This window comes from Lampris incognitus, chromosome 1 (assembly GCF_029633865.1).
Source record: "Lampris incognitus isolate fLamInc1 chromosome 1, fLamInc1.hap2, whole genome shotgun sequence".
Taxonomy (NCBI): domain Eukaryota; kingdom Metazoa; phylum Chordata; class Actinopteri; order Lampriformes; family Lampridae; genus Lampris; species Lampris incognitus.
This window is the reverse complement of record NC_079211.1, coordinates 31,679,333-31,700,783: the sequence shown is the minus strand read 5'-3', so window position 1 is coordinate 31,700,783 and position 21,451 is coordinate 31,679,333. Positions and strand designations below refer to the sequence as shown.

Below are 21,451 nucleotides of genomic sequence, written 5' to 3'. Positions count from 1 at the left end.
TGCTTAGTGATGTTGGACTGCTATTATTTTGAACACAACTGTATGTGTACAAAAATACAACATAGATGATGATGATGAATAAACAATAATGAATAAATTCAAATAATAATTATTGTTGTTAAAAAAAAGAAAAAAGAAAGAGAAAAAAAGGGAGAGGGGGGATACAGCCCTAAATGGCAATCAGTTCAATACAGTTCAACATTCCATCCATTAACTTAAATTTTATGATTCTAAAGGGAGTTACAGAAGGTGTTCCAAATGCCCCAAAACTTGTCAAGCTTATTCTTTGTGACGTGATTTATCTTTTCTAACGCAAAGTAAAAAGTCATTCCTTTCAGCCATTGTGAAATTACACAGGTTGTTTATTTCATCCATGAGCAGGCTATACACCGTTTAGCTTCCAAAAAGCAGATGTTGAGTAGGGATCTTACATGTTTAGAGGTCACAAAACCATCTGGGTAAATATTCAACATACATAATTTGGGATTAAGAGGCACCTCTTTACCAATGATCTGACTGGACAGATCCAGCACTTTCTTTCAAAAACAGATTATCTGGAGGAATTCACACATGCAATGGAACAAAGATCCTTTCTGGTGATTACATTTAATACCAGTGTCGGGAATATTAGGGTTAAAGTGATGCAATCTAGTTGGAGTAATGTACTGTCTGCTTATCCATTCGTACTGTAGTCGTAATTTAGAATGTGTGTTTGCAGTTTGGGTTTGAACTAAAGAGCATGCTTCTGACCATTCTTCCTCCATTAAATTCTCTTGCAAATCTGTTCACGCCTGTAATATATTGTGTGAAGACTCTTTGATCTTACTTACAAACATATTGTATAATAAGGACACTGGTCCCCTAGAATCAAAGGATTTCAGAATAAGATCTTCTTGGGTGGATAGAGGGGGACATTTCAAACTATTACACTGCTTGATCAATATAAAACTTAACAATTGAAGATATTTAAAGAAGTGCTTTGAAGGAATTCCATATTTGACCTTAAGTTCTTCAAATTACATGAAATCATTGCCATTATAGAGGCCAGATACCTTTGCTATACCCTGAGCAGCCCAAGTCTTAAATCCTGCGTTCGCTCTTCCTGGCTGGAAATCATCATTACCAAAGATTGGAATAAACTGAGATAATTGTGTAGTCTCTCTCAAATATGTTAAGAGTACTGTGCCAAACCATTAATGTATTTTTAAGAAAAGTGTTTTTAGTCTGCTTGATTAGCTTGTCCTTATCTTTTGAGTACAAATGTAAGTTTAAAGGAATATTCATTAATCAGGATTCCATTGAAACCCAAGTTTGGGTGGTGGTCCTTCACAAAGTAAAACATTCCTGCTCTAATTTGAGCTGCCCAATAGTACCATACAAGATTTGGTAAATTTAATCCACCTCTATCGCACAGTAAATATAACAGGGAAAGCCTGAGCCTAGGGTGCTTGTTATTCCAGATGAAGTTTGAAAAAACTTTTTTTAATGAATGAAATAGAGAAGGTGGGTGAGAAAGTGGAATAGATTGAAAAAAGTAGCAACTTAAGCAAAATTGACAGTCATAGATATGGGCAGTTTTGTCCATTTGTAAGCTGAATAACCTTATTTGTGAGAGGGTTGTAATTAGTTGGGATAATTTTATCAATAGCAGGGGAGGTCTCGCCACCAAAATAGCTGACACCACTTACTGAAACCATAAATGGCATATGAGTTGGAGGGTTATACCTCTCATTTTCATTCATAAATAATATTTCAGATTTGGTGTTATTTATTTTGTAGCCTGCAAAGTCACCAAAAGAGCTCATCAGGTCAAATAAATTAGGTAAAATCTGTTTCAAGTTGGAGCAGAACAAAATTATATCGTCTGCATACAGGGCTATATGATGTTCTATTTATCCTATCTTTATTCCGATCATGTTGGTATTTTTGCGAATTGCCATGGCTAACCCACAGCCTGTGGGTTAGCGTAAAAGAGCCGGATCCAACTAAGAAAATTTCCCCCTATACAAAACTTTTGTCAAATAAATACTGCCACTCCACTCTGTCAAAGGCCTTCTCAGCATCCAGTGACAGAATAGCATTATCTGTGCTGCCAGATTTTTCAAAAACTATATTAAGTACTCTAGGAACTCTACTTTTATCTCAAACGGATCTCCAGAATTTTGAGTGGTCAGACACCAATGCTGTTACCAGTATCACTATAGCTGTCGGTAAATTAAGCAAAAAAGACACTCAGAAACACTTTATTTTTCATTTCATTTCATGCACTTGCGTACATGAAATGAAATGAAACGTTGTTTCCCTCAGCCCACAGCAGTGCAACACAAAGACAAAAACACATATCCAAAGCCTACAAGAGCACATATGTCCAAACTAACACATATATCTAAAAAAAAAAATCACTGTCCAGGAGAATGAACGCCAGCCAGGAGGACTGTTGGATAGTCTTCAGCATTGTAGCTGTTGAGTTGAAAAATGTCAAAGCATAATTATGTGTCATGAACATGGCAACCTTTCTGGGTGTCATTAAGTAGGTGTTGCATCTTTTCTTCCCTCTGTAATGATGGACAGCTGATCTCCCAGTTGCCTCGGGCTCACCGCAATGTGTTCCGCTACCTAATGGCCTTCCTGAGGGAACTGCTGAAGTATTCTAACAGTAATAACCTAACTGCTAGTCTCATTGGTAAGTTCTAGCCAGCCATGTCTCTGTTTAGGTTACCATTTTACCTTTTCAACTTGGTTTAAATGATATCAGTTAATTTTCAGTCAAGCAATATTTGGTAATGCCTGACGATGTCGTCTATGTAGGAACCTTGTGATGAGCATGTATTGTCTTTCCGGAAGTGCTCAGTTTCACACATACATACAGTTACACGTATTAGAATCCCCTTGCTATCACGGAAACCAGACTTCTACTTTTGACTACCAAGTAGCAGCACTGGATCTGCTTTGGGCTAAATCCCTTGCTTGAGGGCCCCTCAATGATGATGACGAGCACATCTCATTCACCCTTTTGACCTAATTTTTTCAGTCAGTCCAGAGTTTCTCTCTAGCCACCATGTTTTGCAAGTTGATGGTGAGATTACATAGTTCAGACAGGGTTTCACAAGAGATTAATCTAAGATTACATTTTAAAATATATTCAATCAATCAATCAGTCAATCAAGTTGCATTTTATGTAGCCCTTTTCTAGTTGAAACAGCCACTCAAAGCACTTGATCAATGTGCCCTGCAATTCACATTTGGTAAATTTAAACATATTCAATGTTTTCTTAATTGGTTGTAATGAGTGTTCTTCTTACTGAATGTTTCAATGGTTTCCTTTACCTCTTTTTGATTATTTCCCACCATTTCTAGCTACCCTTTTTGCCAGCCTTCTTATCCGACCACCACCCAAACTAATGGGCAGACAGACATCACAGGACCGGCAGAGAGCCATCACCTTCATCCTGGGTTTCCTCATGGGAGGAGATGAGGAGTAACTGAAGTCCAGGAGCATTTGCTGAGCTCTAAGGCAGCCACCAGCCTGGCTCACTGGCTATGACAAGATGAAACCTTTTAGGAAGTAGTGTAACACACCACAAAACACTTGGCATTTGTCATCTGTTGGAGACCAGTGCATGTTTTCTGCAATCTATTTATCTATCAAAGATGCTCATTTTAGTTTTACTCCAGCTCTTGTCATGCTAAATTCCAATTACAGCTGTTACCATTTTACCAAGTCTTACAACTTCATCTCAGTTAACTCTAACAGGATTTGGAATTACTACAGAAAAGTTTGAACTGATGCCTATCCAGGTTTTGCTGACCCAAAGGATCTGTGCCTCCAGACTTGGGAATGTTCCTTCTTCTCAGTTGACCCCTCTTACTGTAGGTGCTCTTGCCAAAACAATGCCCTATCAGTGAAAGAAATGAATGTAAGAACAGCATGTATCCACAGAGGTTTAATTAATGACTACATTACACAAATGAAAGGAGACAAGAGACTGCCAACCAGGATCCAAGGAACTTTAAGGAACGTTTGTCAACTTTTTGAAACCATTAAGTTCAAGGTCAGACTAGGGACAAGAAATACTCTTGTGGATACAGTGAATGGATTGACTGAGAGTATCTAACCAAGTATTGTCAAATTTAAAAAGTAAAAAAAAAAAGATGACAATCAAACTTTTAGGAGCAGTCCTTTATCAAAAGATGCTAGAATTAATTGTGGGTACATCCACTTTAATTTTTTTTTAATGTTATTTATGTATTTGCGCTGCAACCGATTTGACACCATTTGTAGATTTTGTTGCACAGCTTCATTTAATTTTCAACCTCTCGCCGATTTCTCTCACACTGTTAACGAAGAGCCCATGGCTGTGAGTGTTTGCTTTTGATTCTTTGTAACTTCAACCATGAGCAACTTCAACCATGAGCCTTACATTGGGTTTTGACGGCTAGTTTGAGTTACAAAACCAGTCTTTTAACACACTAACTTCCTGAAACCAGAATGGGTTGTTGAGTCACCCCTGTGGTCTGGATGTCTTAACTGATGTATATAGTGATCTTGTCCCTGTTGACTTCTATGGGGTGTTTGACTCTGTTTGCTGTTGGCTCTCAGTACATTGGTGCAAATCTATGTCTTTAGTATATGTGGTGTCCTCAGTGTATATATTTTCATTATGTTTATCATTAAGATGGTACAGTCGGTGTCTTTATGTGTTTGTTTACATGTTTTTCCTTCCTTGGTTCTGCTATGTGTAAATCTTAAATTTTGTATTGGTTAGTCATTGTTTTAGGTGTGATGTGTAGGCTCTTGTTCTTGGCAAAACTTTGCCTCCCTCACAAAAAAAAATCAGGTCATCATCAGCCCTGTTGCTGTGCAGAGTATGTATGACGTAGGGTTTTATGAGTGCAAGTTAAGCAAAATTTTATGACCCTTGACTCAACAAGACACAATCTGCCTTTGTGCGCCATTATCAGTTTGTGCCAGAGATGTTTTTTCATTTCTTTTTACCATCGCTTTTTGCTCAACATGTTATGGATATGAAACAAGGACCTCTAATGCTATGAACACTATCTCCCTTCAGCAGTTTTACTCAATAGATCATTTAACTTCTCCAGTTGACAGAAATATTTCTGACATTGTCTAATTTCCCTGGCTTCTCGTCTCCCTGTAGTTAAGTGACACCAGTAAAGCCTGTCCGTTTTCTTAATAAACACTACAGGATACATGATTCAAAAGAACCAAGCATCATGGACGATATGAACATATTTACCTAATGTGACAATGTTGACAATCGCAGCACTTAAGGACCGAAGTTGCCCTATTCTTGTGCAGTATGCCCTCTTGTACTGATGCCTCTTAGCCATTCAAACAGTGGGTTCCTCAGATGAACCCGGTGTGATTCTGCATTCCTCAGTCTGTTTTTAAGTTTAGTAACAACTCGTAGTTATGTCAAAAGGTAAAAGAGGCTGGAAGGAACGGTTGTTGGGGACTCAGAATATGTGTGTGTGTGTGTGTGTGTGTGTGTGTGTGTGTGTGCGCGTGTGTGCATGCGTGAGGGTGGAGGGGTGGTGTGTGTGAGCAAGCGAGCGAGCGCGTGGGGGGTGGTGTGTGCGTGTGCACGCGGGTGGGTGGATGGGTGTGTGTGTGTGCATGCATGCATGCAAGTGTGTGTGTGTGTGTGTGTGCGCACATGCCTGTGGTGCGTGTATATGTGCGCGTGTGCCTGTGGTGCGTGTATGTGTGCAAGAATTTGGTGGAGCCATTCACACTGTCCATTTACACAAAGTGAAATCTTTATAAAAGACTTCGGTCATCAAGCTTAAAAAAAATCTCTGAATTTATAAACCTCTAACTTTAGGTGTTGTTGCCTCTGTACCAGTTGATCTAAGTATTCATGTGGTGTCACTGTTTTTTTTGTCATCTCTGCTCTTTATGCCTTGGGATTTGTCATGGTATGTTAATATAATTAAGGTACATATGCAAAGAGACACTTGCACACCTGTTTTCAACTTTTCAGATTTTTGTTTTGGTACTTTTAATTTATTTAACTGAAATAAAACTATGTACAAGGTGTTTTTGCGTTGTAAATAATTAAACAGTTCCTGTATTTACTGAAACACACTCTGTGAACACATTTTTTTGCAACCTCTCAGTAGGATACAATGCAGATGACGATGGGACAACATGTTTGTTCCAGCTCAGTCTTCTAGTATTCGTGAAATCCTCCGTGAGTGATGTGGATCCTATAGTTGGCCCAGTCCGTGGCCTATGAGAGATCCTTCACCTCGGTGCAACATTCCCATCCAGTGCAATTATAAAAGCCCCGACTAGGACCCACCACCACCATTTGAATGTGGGGGTGTATAGTAGATCAGCCATGGCCATGCTGAGAGTGTCTTCTTACCGCAAACTGTTCGAGGAGGAGTACTGGAGTCGAAATGGCGGGTCCAGTGTGCAGTGTGCAGGGCAGTACCATGCCTCTGCCAGGTCAGTGTGGGACTCGGTCAGCGGAGTCGCTGCCTATCTTTCGGCGCAGGTTGAAAACTCACCTCTTCAAGAGCTATTACCCTGTTACTTGCTCTTAGCACTCATTGTATTCACTCATTTAAAAAAAAAAAATCTCTTTTTGCGCTTTTACTTTAGCACTGGTTTTGCTCTTAGATGCTTGTCTAGAGAGAAGATGCACTTATGACCTCTGATGACTAGTACTCCTGATTTCCTATGTTAAATGCACTTATTGGAAGTTGCTTTGGATAAAAGCGTCGGCTAAATGACTGTAATGTAATGACTCGGGGATGAGCATAGGTCTAGGTGTTGAGAAAGTGACAGAAAGCTCAGAGTTCAGGATTTGGGTGTTGAGTTCATTTCATACGTCAAATATATGTATGTTTTAAGATGTTTTTAATGAGATGCAAATGCTGGGTGTCTTGTGTGATAGAGTGGACTGTTGTGTTTTTAGGAATTAACTACATCTGTACGGTCGTAAAGGAAAGTTTGCACAGTGATGGCAAATTCCTATTGTACTTGTGCTAATATATGTCATGATCTATGATAGTAATTTACATTAACATGATAGGGGTTGGGCAAAATGTAGTTAATCATTCACTGCAGGTTGCTATTTGAGTTTGCCTGGTCATGGTTTGATTTAATCGACTACATTATTGCAACACTTTTGTAAAAGGGAACTCAGTATTATATTGTATGCTGGTATCTCTAGGAACATCATTGATAAAACTCCCTGACGAGATGAGTGGCTATGAGCCAAGCATTGAGGTGGGTGGAATATTTCCCTTATGTTCAGTGCAAATTGAGGCCAGTTCTTAATATGTTTTGTTCTTTTCACAGACGTGTGACCACAGATGATTGTGAATGTGACAAGTTAGACTTTGTATCTGCCAAGGCGCTCAACAAAGAGAGCCTGGGCCGATTTGTCCAAGACCGTGCCATCATCTCAGCCCTCAATGACCGCCTGGTTAGACTTATTGAGCTGGTGAGGTGCAATATAGGACAACAATTGATGCTGCATCTGATAATTTGAAATTCTGATTATTTATTTATTAACTTTTACAGTACCTGTTGTATATCGAAGCTCTGTTAATTAGCCTGTCTCTTCCTCCCTTTAGGGCCGTTGTTTTGAGGAGGAGAATGAGTTTCTGGAGAGTCAGATTGTGGAACTAGAGGACAGGCTGAACAGCCAACAGGCCTCTGCTACTACAACCACCATTTTGGCTGTGTATGACTATAGCCTGGATGCTGTGGTAAACAGACTGCATAAGGAGAGGGTAAGGCAATACTCCTATGCTACATAATGTAAGTGTACCCTATGGGTGTGTATGCGTGTGCCTCCAACGATCTTGTATAGTCAATCATGATTCTAAATCTGTATGCACAAGTCTCTTAAGCATATATTATACACAGCATCGCATCGATTTTACATCAGCTGTCTCAATGGCAGTCCTGCCTAATCTGTCAAACTGTCAGGGCCGATCACTGCAATCTGGGTCTCCTTGCAGGATGAGACCCTGTGCGACAGTACAAGGCTGAAGACAGAGTTAGAATGCCTGAAGCAAGAGTATGAAAAGGTTGCACAGCAGAGGACTCTAATCCAGCTCCAGCACCAAGATGTTGCCGGGGTAATGCCTGCATCTGTGTTTGTTTAATCAAAAAATTAGTCTTGATGTTTTGAAAAAAAATTGACTAAAATGTTATTTACTGCGAACATTTTATTTACCACAAAAATTGACTAAAATTTTATTTACTGCAACAGTAGCAAAGTTGCCAACATGGCACTGAATTCATCTTTGTTTTTGCATCTGTGTGTTGGCCAGATCTGTGATACATTTTTTACACCTGATGTCTGTTAATGTGAGCAATAACACATGCGGGTTATTTCAGCGTGAAGCTCTCGCTGCACTTCCTCACGTCACCAATTTTAATGTGATAATGTACTTTTAGCACTAGGTGGCAGTGTTGTCATGTCCCTCCATGCTTGCTTCCCAGCCAGCCTCCAAATGAAATGCACCAGCTGACACTCAAAACACACAGCTGCCTCTCTGTAAAGGTCTGCCTAAAGTGTGTTGACTGTTGCAGAGTCTGGCCACAGTGCAACCTGAGATCACGGTCTACATGCATATACATATATATATGCGCGCACACACACACAGACAGCACATGCCACAACTCGTGTCTTCCCAGCCAGGCCAGATGCAAGAGAGACTGTTTCCATGTCTGCTCATCGAGTCATCCAGACTTTAATTTCCCCTTTTACAGATGTAATGCAGGCCATGTTACAGTGCTGTAATGTGCTGGCTGCAGTGCTCCAGTTCTGAATGGGAAGCAGCTGGAGAGTGGCGGGTCTGGGTGGGAAATCAGCAGGGAGATAGATAAAGAACAGGGGGGAGAGGGAGGGGGAAGAGGAGCTAACCACACAAAACACAACCCAAATGCTGCTCGAACACAGCAGGCTGCAGCTGGTTCAATGTGATGGTGGACTAACTGTGGAGAGGGTTGAAACAGGGGATGAAATAAGGCTTGTTTGAAGTCCACCAAAGAACCAGGCCTGGCGATGATAGGAGCCTCAGTTGTGCTCTATCTGTCCTAGGTGTCCCATGGTCTCCCAGTCAAATTTTTCCTTTACAATGTCTTTCCATTACTTTTTATATAGGGCGGGTTAGTTAGGTGTTTCCTGAATGGTAAGTGAATCAGGGTTTATGAGAGATTTGCTTAGTAACATTGTGAGAAACCAAGACAATTGATTCAAGTTGAAAGGGCTGGAACCAGCATTTTCCCAGAGTCAAACTTAGAATCAAAATGCAAGGAAGTGGAACTTGAAACAATGAAACAGATTAAGTGGAGAAAATCTTCAGAGGCATTTTTTCCAGTGCACAGAACATGATGGAGTGCCAGATTTTCTCCAATTAACAGCTTAAGCGAAGCAGCAGCCCTAGACTGCCTACCTTGCCGATTGGTGTCAGTCAAGGACCCCCGCTGCCGAAGTTGCGTACATTCAAATGTAAATGCAGGCACCCACAGTAACTGAATTCATCACCAATTAATCAAGCACTTGGGCAAAAAACCCCCAAAAAACCAGATGAGCTAAGAACCCATGCTGGTGAATGGGTGGACAGGGCTTTTGTTTCTAGCCAGCCTCCTTCTCATCCACCTCCTCCTCCCCCCTTCCTCTGCATTGCAGGTCTACTTACTGTTCAGTGAAAAAGGTGGATGTGCTGATAGTGATGATACTTGTGATGGGTCATGAGGGTTGAAAAGAGGGTTACGTTGTTCTCTTCGACCCATGCTGTGCTCAAGCACGCATACTCCACTGAGCCTGCCACTTACAGTATCGAACGGTCCTCCCAGGCATCTTCAGTTGCTAAGTTGAACGAGTAGTCTGATCCACTTTAGTTCAGTATGGTTCATGTATGTATGATTTGGTGGATGCTTTTGTCCGAAGTAGCTTTCAGTACCGTAGCTATTTGTGCATTCATTATAGGGGGCTGCAGGAATATCTAGCGTGACTCACTAAGCTATCCAGCAGCTCGGCTAGCCTGAGATGAACTGAGCTCTGTATAGTCCAGCTAGGCTTAATTTGGTTTACATGATCGGGGCTGTTCTCAGTTAACTTGTTTCTCTCCCTCATCATGTAGGAAGTGGACATGATGACAGCAGAGTGTCTGGCCCTGAGAGAGCAAGTGGCTATTTATGAAGAGCAGCTGGCCAACATGGAGGCCCAGCGAGAGACGGTGAGAGAGAAAGAGAGAGAGAGAGAGAGAGAGAGAGAGAGAGAGAGAGAGAGAGAGAGAGAGAGAGAGAGAGAGAGAGAGAGAGAGAGAGAGAGAGGATAACCTTGGTAACCTTACTGATGAGGTGAAGCCAAGAAACAACCCCGTTAATAAAAAGCAGCGATGGTGCTGGGAGAGGTGCTAAGTACTTTGGTAAGGTTGCTTAGGGAGGGGTCTGATTTTAGAGCGCCTGTGAATCGCACAACTGGCCTCAACGAGCTCCTTCGTTTGATGACCCTCATGTTTTTATTCCAGTCTCTAACATTCTCCCCAATGTTTTCATACACACACACACACACACACACACACACACACACACACACACACACACACACACACACACACGCACACACAGATTAATACTTTTAAATATTGGGATTGTAGAACTTACATAACAATATGGACCATATATATACTCTTATACTTTGCCCCTACATTGCATGCACATGTTCTTTTCCCCCCACCCTCCATGCTATTCTGTGCCTCAGTAGGGGGATGACAGACACGTCCCGGTATCGGATCTAGAAGCTAGAGACAGATACAGGCAGGAGAAACTAAATCACGCCGTGTTTTTCTTTGTGAAGCCCGGCTGCCCCGGCGTTTAACACACTCCCTCTGGGACGTGCTCGATAACTCACAGTCCGGGAAATGCGGCTGAATACCAAATGAAAACGGGAGTCCCTTTTGTTTTATTAACTGCCATTATTATCTGCACTTCCAAACACCCCATATTCCCCTGACCCATCAGCAGCCATATTATAATTTTGAATAGAGAGAGGGGAAAGAACAGTGGGGCTGCCATTGCAGTCTGTAACAGTTCATTAGCTTGTCACGGGTGTGGTGGATTTTCATATGTGAGGGTTTTGGTATTGAAACTTGAGGACGTAAATGTTCAAGTCTTAATATATGCAAGTGCATGTGTGTGTACCTTTGAAAGAGAGAGAGAGAAAGAGGATGTGAATATGCATATTAAGTATATATGTAAGTATCTATACATGTGTATGCGTAGGCTGTTGATGGTGTGTCAGAGCCAGCTGCAGGGACCACGGGAGCAGTGGCAGCTATTGAATTCCGCAGTCCTGACATCACGCGAGCCCTGGATATAAAGGACTACTACTGCCAGCTGGCCGAGAGCCTTCAGGTGCAGTAAAGTATAGATTTTTTTTTGGGGGGGGGGGGTGCTTTCATGCAAAGTGCTTTACAGTGCCTTGAGTAGATTTAGATTTTAGCATGCGGTTTTAGTCAGTGGCCCTTTTGGTAATCAAAATCCTGTTTCTGGCAGTCATTTCAGTTGTCCATTGAGACGCTCACACATGCATATACACATAAATAAGAAGATACACCATTCAGACTGTGACTGCCTATCCTTGTCCTCCCGCTGAGCAGTTAGCCCTTGCTACTTTCCCCACATCACCCCTCTGTTTCTGACACAATCCCGCCGAGTCCTGATGCAAATCTCAGTTCTCGCACATCACAGAGGGACAGGTCCACTTGTTTTCTTTCCCTCCAAGCACAACATCAGAGGAGAACTTGAGAATCAGAGATGCTGTTCTGGCCAAGAACAGATTGCCTTTGTGTGTGTGTCTGCGCGTGCGTGCATACGTGCGTGCGTGTGTGTGTGTGTGTGTGTGTTACAAGCCAAGTGGTGCCCTGTCAGGGTCAGATTGTAGCTCCGGTGGGTCTGACCCCCTCTGGGTCGAGGATGTCTGCCCTCTCCAGAGGTCAGGGCTATAATCAAACTGCTGGCAGCCTTCCCAGGCTCCTAAGAAGCAATTGGTGTGTGTGAGTGAGTTTGAGTGTGTGTGTGTGTGTGTGTCCAGTGAAGTGGGGGGGTTGTGTGCCTGTGTCTCTTTGTGTCTCATAGAACCTCACTGTGGGGACCATGGAGACCAGGCTCCAAGGTATCTGGTGAGTGTGTGTATGCGTGTGTGCGCACACCTTAAATTACCCCTTGCTTTCCCAAATCCAACCTCTCACACTCTAAACCCCCCCCCTTCCCCTGCCAGCTGGACACAGCCCTGTCTGTTCATGGCCTCTATTACGAGGTGCAATTCTCTCAATACTAAAAGTGATTGCCACTGGGGTTGAACAACGATGGTGATTGCTGGCTGACTCCCACACACCTGTGCACATTCATGTCACTCATTTGCTGTCTGATTTGTCCTTTGTAATCAGAAACACGGTACACCTGAGGGGAGGCTTAAGATCAGCCTCAGCGAGGGCCGAAGCTAAGTTTAAGGTCTTTACTGCCCTGTCATGGTGTATTTTATTGCCAAAAGAGAACACAGTACTCCACTTTCACATGTGTCTGGCAATCTGACACAGATTCAAAATGAAAGCACTGGTAATTAATTGCAGCTTTAAACTAACACAAATGTCACATTGTCTCACATGCTTTCTTCTCAGTATAAGTGTGGTGTATCCTTCTCTGCTGTGATTCCCACTGGAGATAGAAAGCAAGTGGGAACAGTCGAGGCAGTGGGGTCAAAGGTCAACGACTTGTCCAAGATAACAGACATCAGTGAACTGAAGATGCTGGTGAGTAGTTTCTCTTTTTGTTCCAACCGATGTTTCCATTTCATGCACGCCTATCGTTTAAAGGCTTTCAATCAGTGCATACTGGTCCAGCACTTCCCATAATTCATTTCACTTCTCTGTACTCTCCTTGGTAAATACATTCTCATGCACAGAGCCTGCAACAGGCTCTGCATCCACCGTCAGCCACTAAATCAGACATAATGGTGAAAATGAATGGTTTCCCACAGCGGTTTGAAGGAATGGGGAGCGACTGAGTGACAGTAGAGCAACAGAGTGTGGGAGATCCTGCTGACCAGAGTGTTTACTCTGTGGACACTTCAGCGGGAGATGTGAAGGGTTCTGCCTCGTCTCAAACAGGATTTATTACCCTCCATGTCTTCTCTTATTAGCAGTCTCTCACAGCGCCTACAGTGCTCAGCCCCTTCATCATAAACTCCTTAAAACTTCGCGCACTCGCTGTCTGGAGACTTCCTCTTCAAATGGAAGAGTAGAAATAAACCTTCATCAGACATCTTTCAGCTGTCCCGCAGTGGGAGAAAAAAAAATATAGCTGGGAAGAAATAGGCTTTGTTGAGTGATGTGGAGGCAGCATACACAGTGGGCCTGCAAGAGCAAGAGATCATTTAAGTGGCAAACCAGAAAGCTGCCACTCATGTAATCAACCAGTGACTCCAGGCTACGGTAACTTAACTGCTCATGGTTCAGGTCACCCTCATCCCCTGCAAATCCATCACTGGTCAGACCGCAGCTGCCACCTCACTATGTCTGTTACAAACCTGGTGGTTTGGTTCTCATTACTTTGGCTGTAGCACTAGCTCCAACACTTTAAATAAACAGTACCCCTCCCTAACCACAGCAGACCACACCATCTCCTGCTCCCCAATATGTAACTCATGAGCCCTTGTTGTACTCAGCTCTGTCTGATGGATGGACAGCATGGGCCTGATCTGCTCTGATTCCTTTCTCTCTCTCTCTCTCTCTCTCTCTCTCTCTCTCTCTCTCTCTCTCTCTCTCTCTCTCTCTCTCTCTCTCTCTCTCTCTCTCTCTCACTTGCTTGCTCTTGCTGCCTGTGATGGATGCCTCAGGTCTAGTTTCTCAATGAGACACAACATGGCCAAACAAACAGATTGTGGTGAAATCAGTCCTGATGCAGAGATATGTATATAATAAGAGTAGGTAATGATGGGGAAGAACACATACGCACAGATGTGTGTCCACACACACACACACACACATACACACACACACACACACTGCCATCGCCCCTATGTATCATGCCGGAAGAAGAGAGGCGCGGAGTGAGTGGTGAGTAAGTGAGATGGCCAGGTTGGGAAGTCATGATTGGGTTGGGAGTAGTAACTGGGTCTCCCTCTGCCACAATCAGGCTGAAAGATGAGTGAGACCGCCTGGATCCCATCTGCATCTGGCTCTGACAGCTAATTGTTAAACTTCTGTGATTGCTGTAATTACTCACAGCGGGGCACCGTGCCTCAAAAAACGAGGGAGGGATGCACCACTCTTAGTTTGTTGTTTAGAAAAGGTAGAATGGATGGATCTGTGGTTTGCCTCTGTACGGTACCTCGGTTGTGGCGTGACGGTTTGCCTGGTGGTTGGAGAGACCATCCTTCACCTGAAAGTATCTGGTTCAAACCTGCATAGGCAAATAATCTGCCCATTTTAAGTGACTTTGATCAAGATGCTCACTCCTTAAAAAGTTTGATTGGGTGTTTTGTAACTTTCTGAGCATTCTAACCTCCCTGGTGGGTGGGTGGTAAAATTAGGAGGGAGATGTCCTTTAAATATCAATAAAGTATCATATAATTAGCATGAATACATTATTATCCTCTAATTTCACAGAATTAGCATGAATGCGTTATTTTCATCTCATAAAGTTCCTTTTGACTAAGTTGAAGATTGATGGTGTATGTGTTTGAGGATCCATTGCGAATGAATGGCGGTTTTTCTGTATCTTGTGTTTCCGTAGATTGTAGAGTTGGAGAAGGAGCTTGCTGAGCTTCAGAAAAAGAATGAGGAGCTGGAGGATGAGGTTGAGATGAAGAGCACAGCATACCTGGAGGAGATTGAAGAATTAGAAGTAAGGGGATAGTCTGATTATTGCCCCCAGCCTTTAGACATAGGAATGCACACTATAGGATATAGGTCTATTAGTCATACCCCCCAGAATCACTCAGGCTCTTTCTTTCATTTTTCCTCTTTCTTTATGTCCTGCATGTATGTGCACGTGCATACTGTGTATGCATGTGCATGTTCATCAGTGTACTATAGAGAAGATGAGGCATCAGCAGGCTGACCTCCAAGCCCAGATGAAGGAGCAGTGTGAAGACTACAAGGAGCTGCTCAATGAGAAGATGGCCAGAAACATTGAGATTGCTGCCTACAGGTTAGAAAGTTACAGTGCTTGATGTGGATAAAAAAGAAAATATAGGCAGATTTTTTTAGCACTTACTCAAAACTGCACAGAGTACCAGATGGGTGTTTTAGGATAATGCACACATTATGTGATAGGTTGTCAAACACTAATAAAGTGCACAAGCATGTGAAAATCTGTCTGGAATATTTTAAAGGGGCTATATGTATTTTTTTTACCTGCTGGCTGCTATCTGACCTTGATCGTTCAGCAATGTGAATCAAAGTAGACTAGAAAAGTACATTCAAATAGAAAAGAAGCAGATATCTAGCATGTTTGCTCACATCTGCCATTTTCAAACTGTTTTTCAATGCATAAATCTGTGGTGTGGTAGTGTGTAAGTGGTTTACTTTGTTCCAATCACTACCACTCAGCTGCCCATATTGATATTAACAAGTTGTTTCATCTTTCAGGAAACTTGGAATATTATACATTGCCCCTTTAATGAGCTCCATCCATCCATTATCTGAACTGCTTATACAGCTCTCAGGGTCGCAGAGATGCTGGAGCTTATTCCAGCAGTCATTGGGCGGCAGATGGGGAGACACCCTGGACAGGCTGCCAGGCCATCACAGGACTCACACACACACACACACACACACACACACACACACACACACACACACACACACACACACACACACACACACACACACACACACACACACACACACACACACACACACACACACATTCATTCCTAGGGACAATTTAGTATGGCCAATTCGCCTGACTCACATGTCTTTTGACTGTGGGAGGAAACCAGAGCCCCCGGAGGAAACCCACACAGACATGGGGAGAACGTGCAAACTCCACACAAAGGACAACCCAGGATAACCCACCAAGGTTGGACTATCCTGGGGCTCGAACCCAGGACTTTTTTGCTGTGAGGCGCCTTTAATGAGCTCACCTAACTAAGTTATTTGAATCTACAGAATGTGACAAAATCCACTCTTTTAGCTATGAAATAAGATAATACTATATCTAAAGAGTAATTGTGGATGCTATTGGACCTATTTATGTTTTTACACATCATGTAAAGGATGAATGGAGTGTATTCTATTTGTCCTCTTTTGTGTGTCCAATTTCCCACCATCAACTGCTGATCTTGGGCGGCACGGTGGCACAGTGGTTAGCATGGTTGCCTCACAGCAAGAAGGTTCTGGGTTCGAGTCCTGGGTTAGTCCAACCTTGGGGGTCGTCTGGGGTCGTCCTCTGTGTGGAGTTTGCATGTTCTCCCCGTGTCTGCATGGGTTTCCTGCAGGGACTCCGGTTTCCTCCCACAGTCCAAAGACACGTAGGTCAGGTGAATTAGCCGTACTAAATTGTCGCTAGATGTGAATGTGTGTGTGTGTGTGTGTGTGTGTGTGTGTGTGTGTGTGTGTGTGTGTGTGTGTGTGTGTGTGTGTGTGTGTGAGCCCTGTGATGATGGACTGGCGGCCTGTCCAGGGTGTCTCCCCACCTGCTGCCCAATGACTGCTGGGATAGGCTCCAGCATCTCCACGACCCTGCCTGAGGAGGATAAGCAGTTTGGATAATGGATGGATGGATGGATGGAACTGCAGATCTTCATACCTGGACTAGCAAGTACTTGCATGCACACAAAACTCCTCAACAGGCCTAATGGCTTATCACTTGAAAATGTCAAGTAAAGTCTAGTGGGATCATACAAGAGGTCAATGAACAGTTTGAAACCTGTCCAATATTGAATCACATTAACTGTTAGTGGCGTTACATTTTAATTTAATATTGATTTCATACATTCTAGAACATCTTGTCAAGCACACGCATAATGTAGGCGAGTGGAATAGCTGCAGAGTGAGATTGACCACAAAGCGGAGTTTGTCCCTCAAGTCTGTGACTGTTTGTATGATTAGTTTTTTGAACTGATGGTTGAGTTTCGTCAGTCAACCTATTTAGTTTGTTGGTTTTGGCACAATACATTTTTTTTAAAAGCTGAGTGGGCTCTTTCCAACTATAGACATCAACTGTCTAATGAACCCATTGTTGTTGGGGTTGATGGTTAGAAATTATTAGGTGAGATGTGGTGGTGCAGGTGTTAAAAAAAGTACAGGTGGAATGTCCCAGTTGGTTAGCTGTAGAGTGATCATTATTCAGTGAAACACACATGAAATCAGGGGCCCAGAGTTTAACCCCACTGAAAATTCTAGTTCCATCCACCCGCCTCCAACATATAAGAAGTTCTCTACACAGCCATTCATTCAGAATATCCAAAGTGAGAGTTACATCAGGTTGTTTACATTGGTTCATCTTGGCATCCGACGTAAAACTTTGCCAAATCATTATGGGGATTGACAAGACCGCCATCAGTGCTGTGCCCCTCCAGGGCTCCAGAGTGCGGCCATTTAGTCACATTTTTCACCTAGTTTTGGCGTCAGTGTGAGTAAATTTTAAATCTAGGCACACTGGTGCAATATAACCGTTTTTTGGTTTTTTTTGTTTAATGATGTGAAAACCAGTAAGAGCGAGAACTTGTGTGTGAATGAGTAGGCTTGGTTTGTGTGTGTGTGTACACATGTGTGAGAGAGAGGCATTACCGCAAGGCTCTCGTGACGTGACCAAAACAAAGCAGCATTGTGGGGGGGGGGGGGGTCGCACGTGGGATGTCAGTCGCCACTCTGTAGGAATTGTACTACTGTACTACTGTACTACATGTACTACTGCATGTACTGTTCTCAGTGTGGGCCAACTTTTGCGGGGAAAACCAAGTTTGCTGACCCCCTTGACCGGCGCCGCTAAGTTCAAGCACAACACCATCTTTAAGCACAACAACACCCTGAAGCACAAAATGGGCAGAGACAGGTGCACGGCTGGAAGTTCAGCATCTCTGCAAACGGCATTTGAAAGGCAGGCATCTACAAATCGTTCTGCAGGAGGCCGAAATGGAAATAAAATTCAATACAGCGTACTACATCTACAAAGAAGAGCTACCATTCACAAAATTCAAGGGTCACATAGACTTATTAAAAAAGAACAGAGTTAAAGTTAACCCCACATACAGCAACGACACGGCATGTGCCCAATTTATTGGAGTGGTTCTTGTGCTATAATGACAGTAATGTTACTGACCACATACCTTATTTTTACATTTATAAATGTATTATTTGGTGCCTATGTTTATAAAAAGCACTTTAAAGTTTACATTTTATTTAACTTATTGTTTTTTGCTCTTAAGCACTACATTACATTTTTTTTTACATTTAAAATAAAACGGCATATTGTTATTTCTGTAAGTGGTCTATTTATTGCCAAAGCATTTATCAGTGATACAGTTAAGACGGAAAAAAATATCAGTGTGTTGCGTTGTGTTTCAATTTAAGTGGTGCTCCTAAATTTTGTGCTGGTGCTCCTAAAATTTTCAGTAAGGAGCACCAATGCTCCCAGTGGAAAAAGTTAGTCTGGAGCCCTGCCTCACAGGGTACTGATGGAAACTATCAAATCTACTGTGGCGACCCCTGAGAAACAGGGAACAAGCCTTTACATTGGTTGATCTTACGCCAGCATTTTCCATATATCCAACCTGTAAGTGTGGCCTAATTTGACATTGCTTGGACGTCTCCCATACCCACATTAGAACGTCCCTGCAAACAAAGAGCTGACATCATAGGTCAAATGGGCTTCACAGGAAGCGGCTCCCTGACGCTCATGCTGTAGTTTCCTGTAAGTGTCCTTGAAGATATTCCTTGTCATGCGCTCCTTCCGGTCAGGACGCTTTACCATCTGCCCGCTTTTGATACAATGTACTTCATCCGTCCGACCCACCCCACCAACCACGGATTTCCCCTTGTTCCTCTATAGGCCCCCTCTGTCTCCCACCCAACCACATCCGACCCCCGGGGAGGCCCCACTGAAGGCTCACACTCAGGAAAAAGGCAACGCCACACAATGCCTCATTAGAATGGGCAAAGAGGGACTTGTACTGTCAGAGCTGTGAGCTGGACTTCCGCCAGCTCATTTCTGCAGCAGCCCGTTAATGTCAACCCCTCTGACGCTTGCTCACACGCGCGCGCGTACACACACACACACACACACACACACACACACACACACACACACACACACACATATTATCCGATTCGCCAGTTTTTAAACCCACTTGTTTACCCAACAGACCATCCCAGACATTTAAGGCATAGGAAAAGGAAACATTGTGCCAATTTTGTTTGCTTTTTTTTTTTACCCCTCTGTCTTTATTTATTTACTGGATGTCTTGTCATCCATGATAAAAACCTTAAATAGAAATTAAAATGGCAGTTGTTCATGCTCTCCATGCTGTGGAAAGCTGTCTGCAGAACAGACTGTAATGACACTAAATTGCCATTACCCAGTGGCATATCGCCTGTGGAAGATTTTCAGAGCTGTTTCGGGCAGATGCTCATCGCTGTTGCTCCCCAGTGAACTTCTTTTAATATGAGCCTTAATATGTGTATAATTCAGTCTGCTTGTGATGCTAGATGACATAGAAATGGGCAGATTAAATGAAACTAAAATCTCCCCTAACCAGAGAGTGCTGGGAGCAGCTTAAGGAAAAATGATTGGTAGGCCTATCGTTCATGTAGATTATTTTAGCGTACCCTTTACCCCTGAAAATAAAAGATTTAAACATATTCAAACAGGAAAATCATGTAGACGGACAATAACACTGATCTTTTATGGTCCATGTTTATTACTATAGTATCACCTCAACCAATGTTGCAACAGGGGCAAATCAGGGGTGTGTTGGGTTTAATGGCTAATAATTAATCAGTATTGGGTGCCTCAGTGTTTTCATCTGTAAATTGTTTGGTGTTTTTTTTGTCTCTCTTCCTCAGGGGTCTAGTGGAGGAAGAGGAGGAGAGGCTGTGCAACCTCTGAAGCTAGACAGAAGAGACACACTTGACAGGCTGGACTGCGGTTGAATGCCCCTATGCAGATAAGAAACCAACAAAATGAGAAATGCCAAAACCCTGACCAAAATCAGAGCCAAGTTTAAAGCGATGTTGAAGTTTGGTAGAACCTCGGTTTGTGTAGTCACCTGGCCATGATATAAGTCCAAATAATTAAGAAATATATTCAGTAGTTGCTCTGTGCAGCCCACATGGATAATTCAAAATATTGGGTTTTTTCTCTCTCTTTCCATTTACCTCCATTGCGCAGCCAAACAAGTCTCCAAGTCACAGTTCTAGCACATAAACACAAACAAAGAGGATTCTGCCAATATATTTAATATGGGGCTGTTGATCAATAAAAAACCCAAACTAATTAATTGCACTATTTGCTGTGATTAATCGTGCTTAATCACCTTTTTTTCTTAAGACTGAATCTTGTAATAATGGATATTTAAATGTAAAATCACGGAATTAATGTATAATCAACACAAACGAAGTATATTTAAATTCAAACACTATTGTTTAATAGCATCTTTTTAACTTTGAACACAGATTATCTCCTGTGAACTACAGATTTCCAATAAAAGCATCAAGGCCATCAAATTGACTGTCAGCTTTAAAGGCGTATATATATATATATATATATATATATATATATATATATATGTTACCCGAAATAACAAAACTATATGTTTTTTTATTGGCCTATATTATTTTTTTCATTGGCCTATATGTTAAAGTGCCAGTTAAATTACAAAACCACCAAGGCTATTGGCTTAGAAGGCAATAATTTGTTGTATGCACTAATACAAATGATAATTTAAAAAAAGTGTTCTATGTTAATGTGCCAGTTGAGTTTAAAGCGTCATGAATTCACGACGTTCATTACGTGTTCATTAATAATGGTGCATCACGGAACCACATATGCGCCCAAATTGCACAGCCTGATATTCTACATGAGGGGATGAGGGCTGGGAACAAATGAAGTCTACTTCTGTGAGAAAGCTAAGATGAAGATTACGCACTGTAACCCTTTAACAACTATCCTAACTGGACGCGAGTGTCCGACTGCCACGTCTGTCCACATTGAAACCGTAAACAAACCACGTACCGGCATCCGGGTCGTGTAGCGCTCTATTCCGTTGCCTACCTATCTATTCCGAAAGCGGTTCGAATCCCCGTGTTGCCTCCGGTTTGGTCGAGCGTCCATGCAGACACGATTGGCCGCGTCTGCGGGTGGGAAGCCGGATGTGGGTATGTGTCCTGGTCGCTGCACTAGCGCCTCCTCTGGTCGGTCGGGGCGCCTGTTGGGGGGGGGGGGGACTCC

The 21,451-nt window shown here is 42.7% G+C and overlaps 2 protein-coding genes across 7 annotated transcripts in view; both read left to right on the top strand.

Moving 5' to 3' along the window:
* The window catches only part of ocrl (OCRL inositol polyphosphate-5-phosphatase), a 29,598-nt gene extending 23,496 nt beyond the window's left edge, over positions 1-6,102 (top strand). For 5 of the 6 annotated variants that reach the window (XM_056299729.1, XM_056299575.1, XM_056299799.1 and 2 more), the window contains 2 exons: positions 2,572-2,683; positions 3,358-6,102. In XM_056299729.1, coding sequence (XP_056155704.1) covers positions 2,572-2,683; positions 3,358-3,482 — 237 coding nt within the window. In that variant the 3' untranslated portion in view covers positions 3,483-6,102. The remainder of the gene's footprint in view (positions 1-2,571; positions 2,684-3,357) is intronic. The other variant, XM_056299868.1, reaches the window with a different exon arrangement.
* A 263-nt stretch (positions 6,103-6,365) lies between these two features.
* Positions 6,366-20,142, top strand: vimr2 (vimentin-related 2). The gene is made up of 10 exons (XM_056295206.1): positions 6,366-6,475; positions 7,334-7,478; positions 7,612-7,770; positions 8,002-8,121; positions 10,135-10,230; positions 11,279-11,410; positions 12,676-12,807; positions 14,792-14,902; positions 15,084-15,208; positions 20,068-20,142. The coding sequence occupies exons 1-10, from the start codon at positions 6,366-6,368 to the stop codon at positions 20,108-20,110; spliced, it is 1,173 nt and encodes a 390-aa protein (XP_056151181.1). The 3' UTR covers positions 20,111-20,142.
* Positions 20,143-21,451: the final 1,309 nt, after the last annotated feature.

What these genes read in the sequence shown, in the direction of transcription:
- vimr2 (XM_056295206.1), top strand. Translation starts at nt 6,366, where the DNA reads ATGGCCATGCTGAGAGTGTCTTCTTACCGCAAACTGTTCGAGGAGGAG. An exon ending in TCAGTGAACTGAAGATGCTG is followed by an intron (nt 12,808 to 14,791) that starts GTGAGTAGTTTC and finishes GTGTTTCCGTAG; the next exon opens with ATTGTAGAGTTGGAGAAGGA. An exon ending in ATTGAGATTGCTGCCTACAG is followed by an intron (nt 15,209 to 20,067) that starts GTTAGAAAGTTA and finishes TCTCTTCCTCAG; the next exon opens with GGGTCTAGTGGAGGAAGAGG.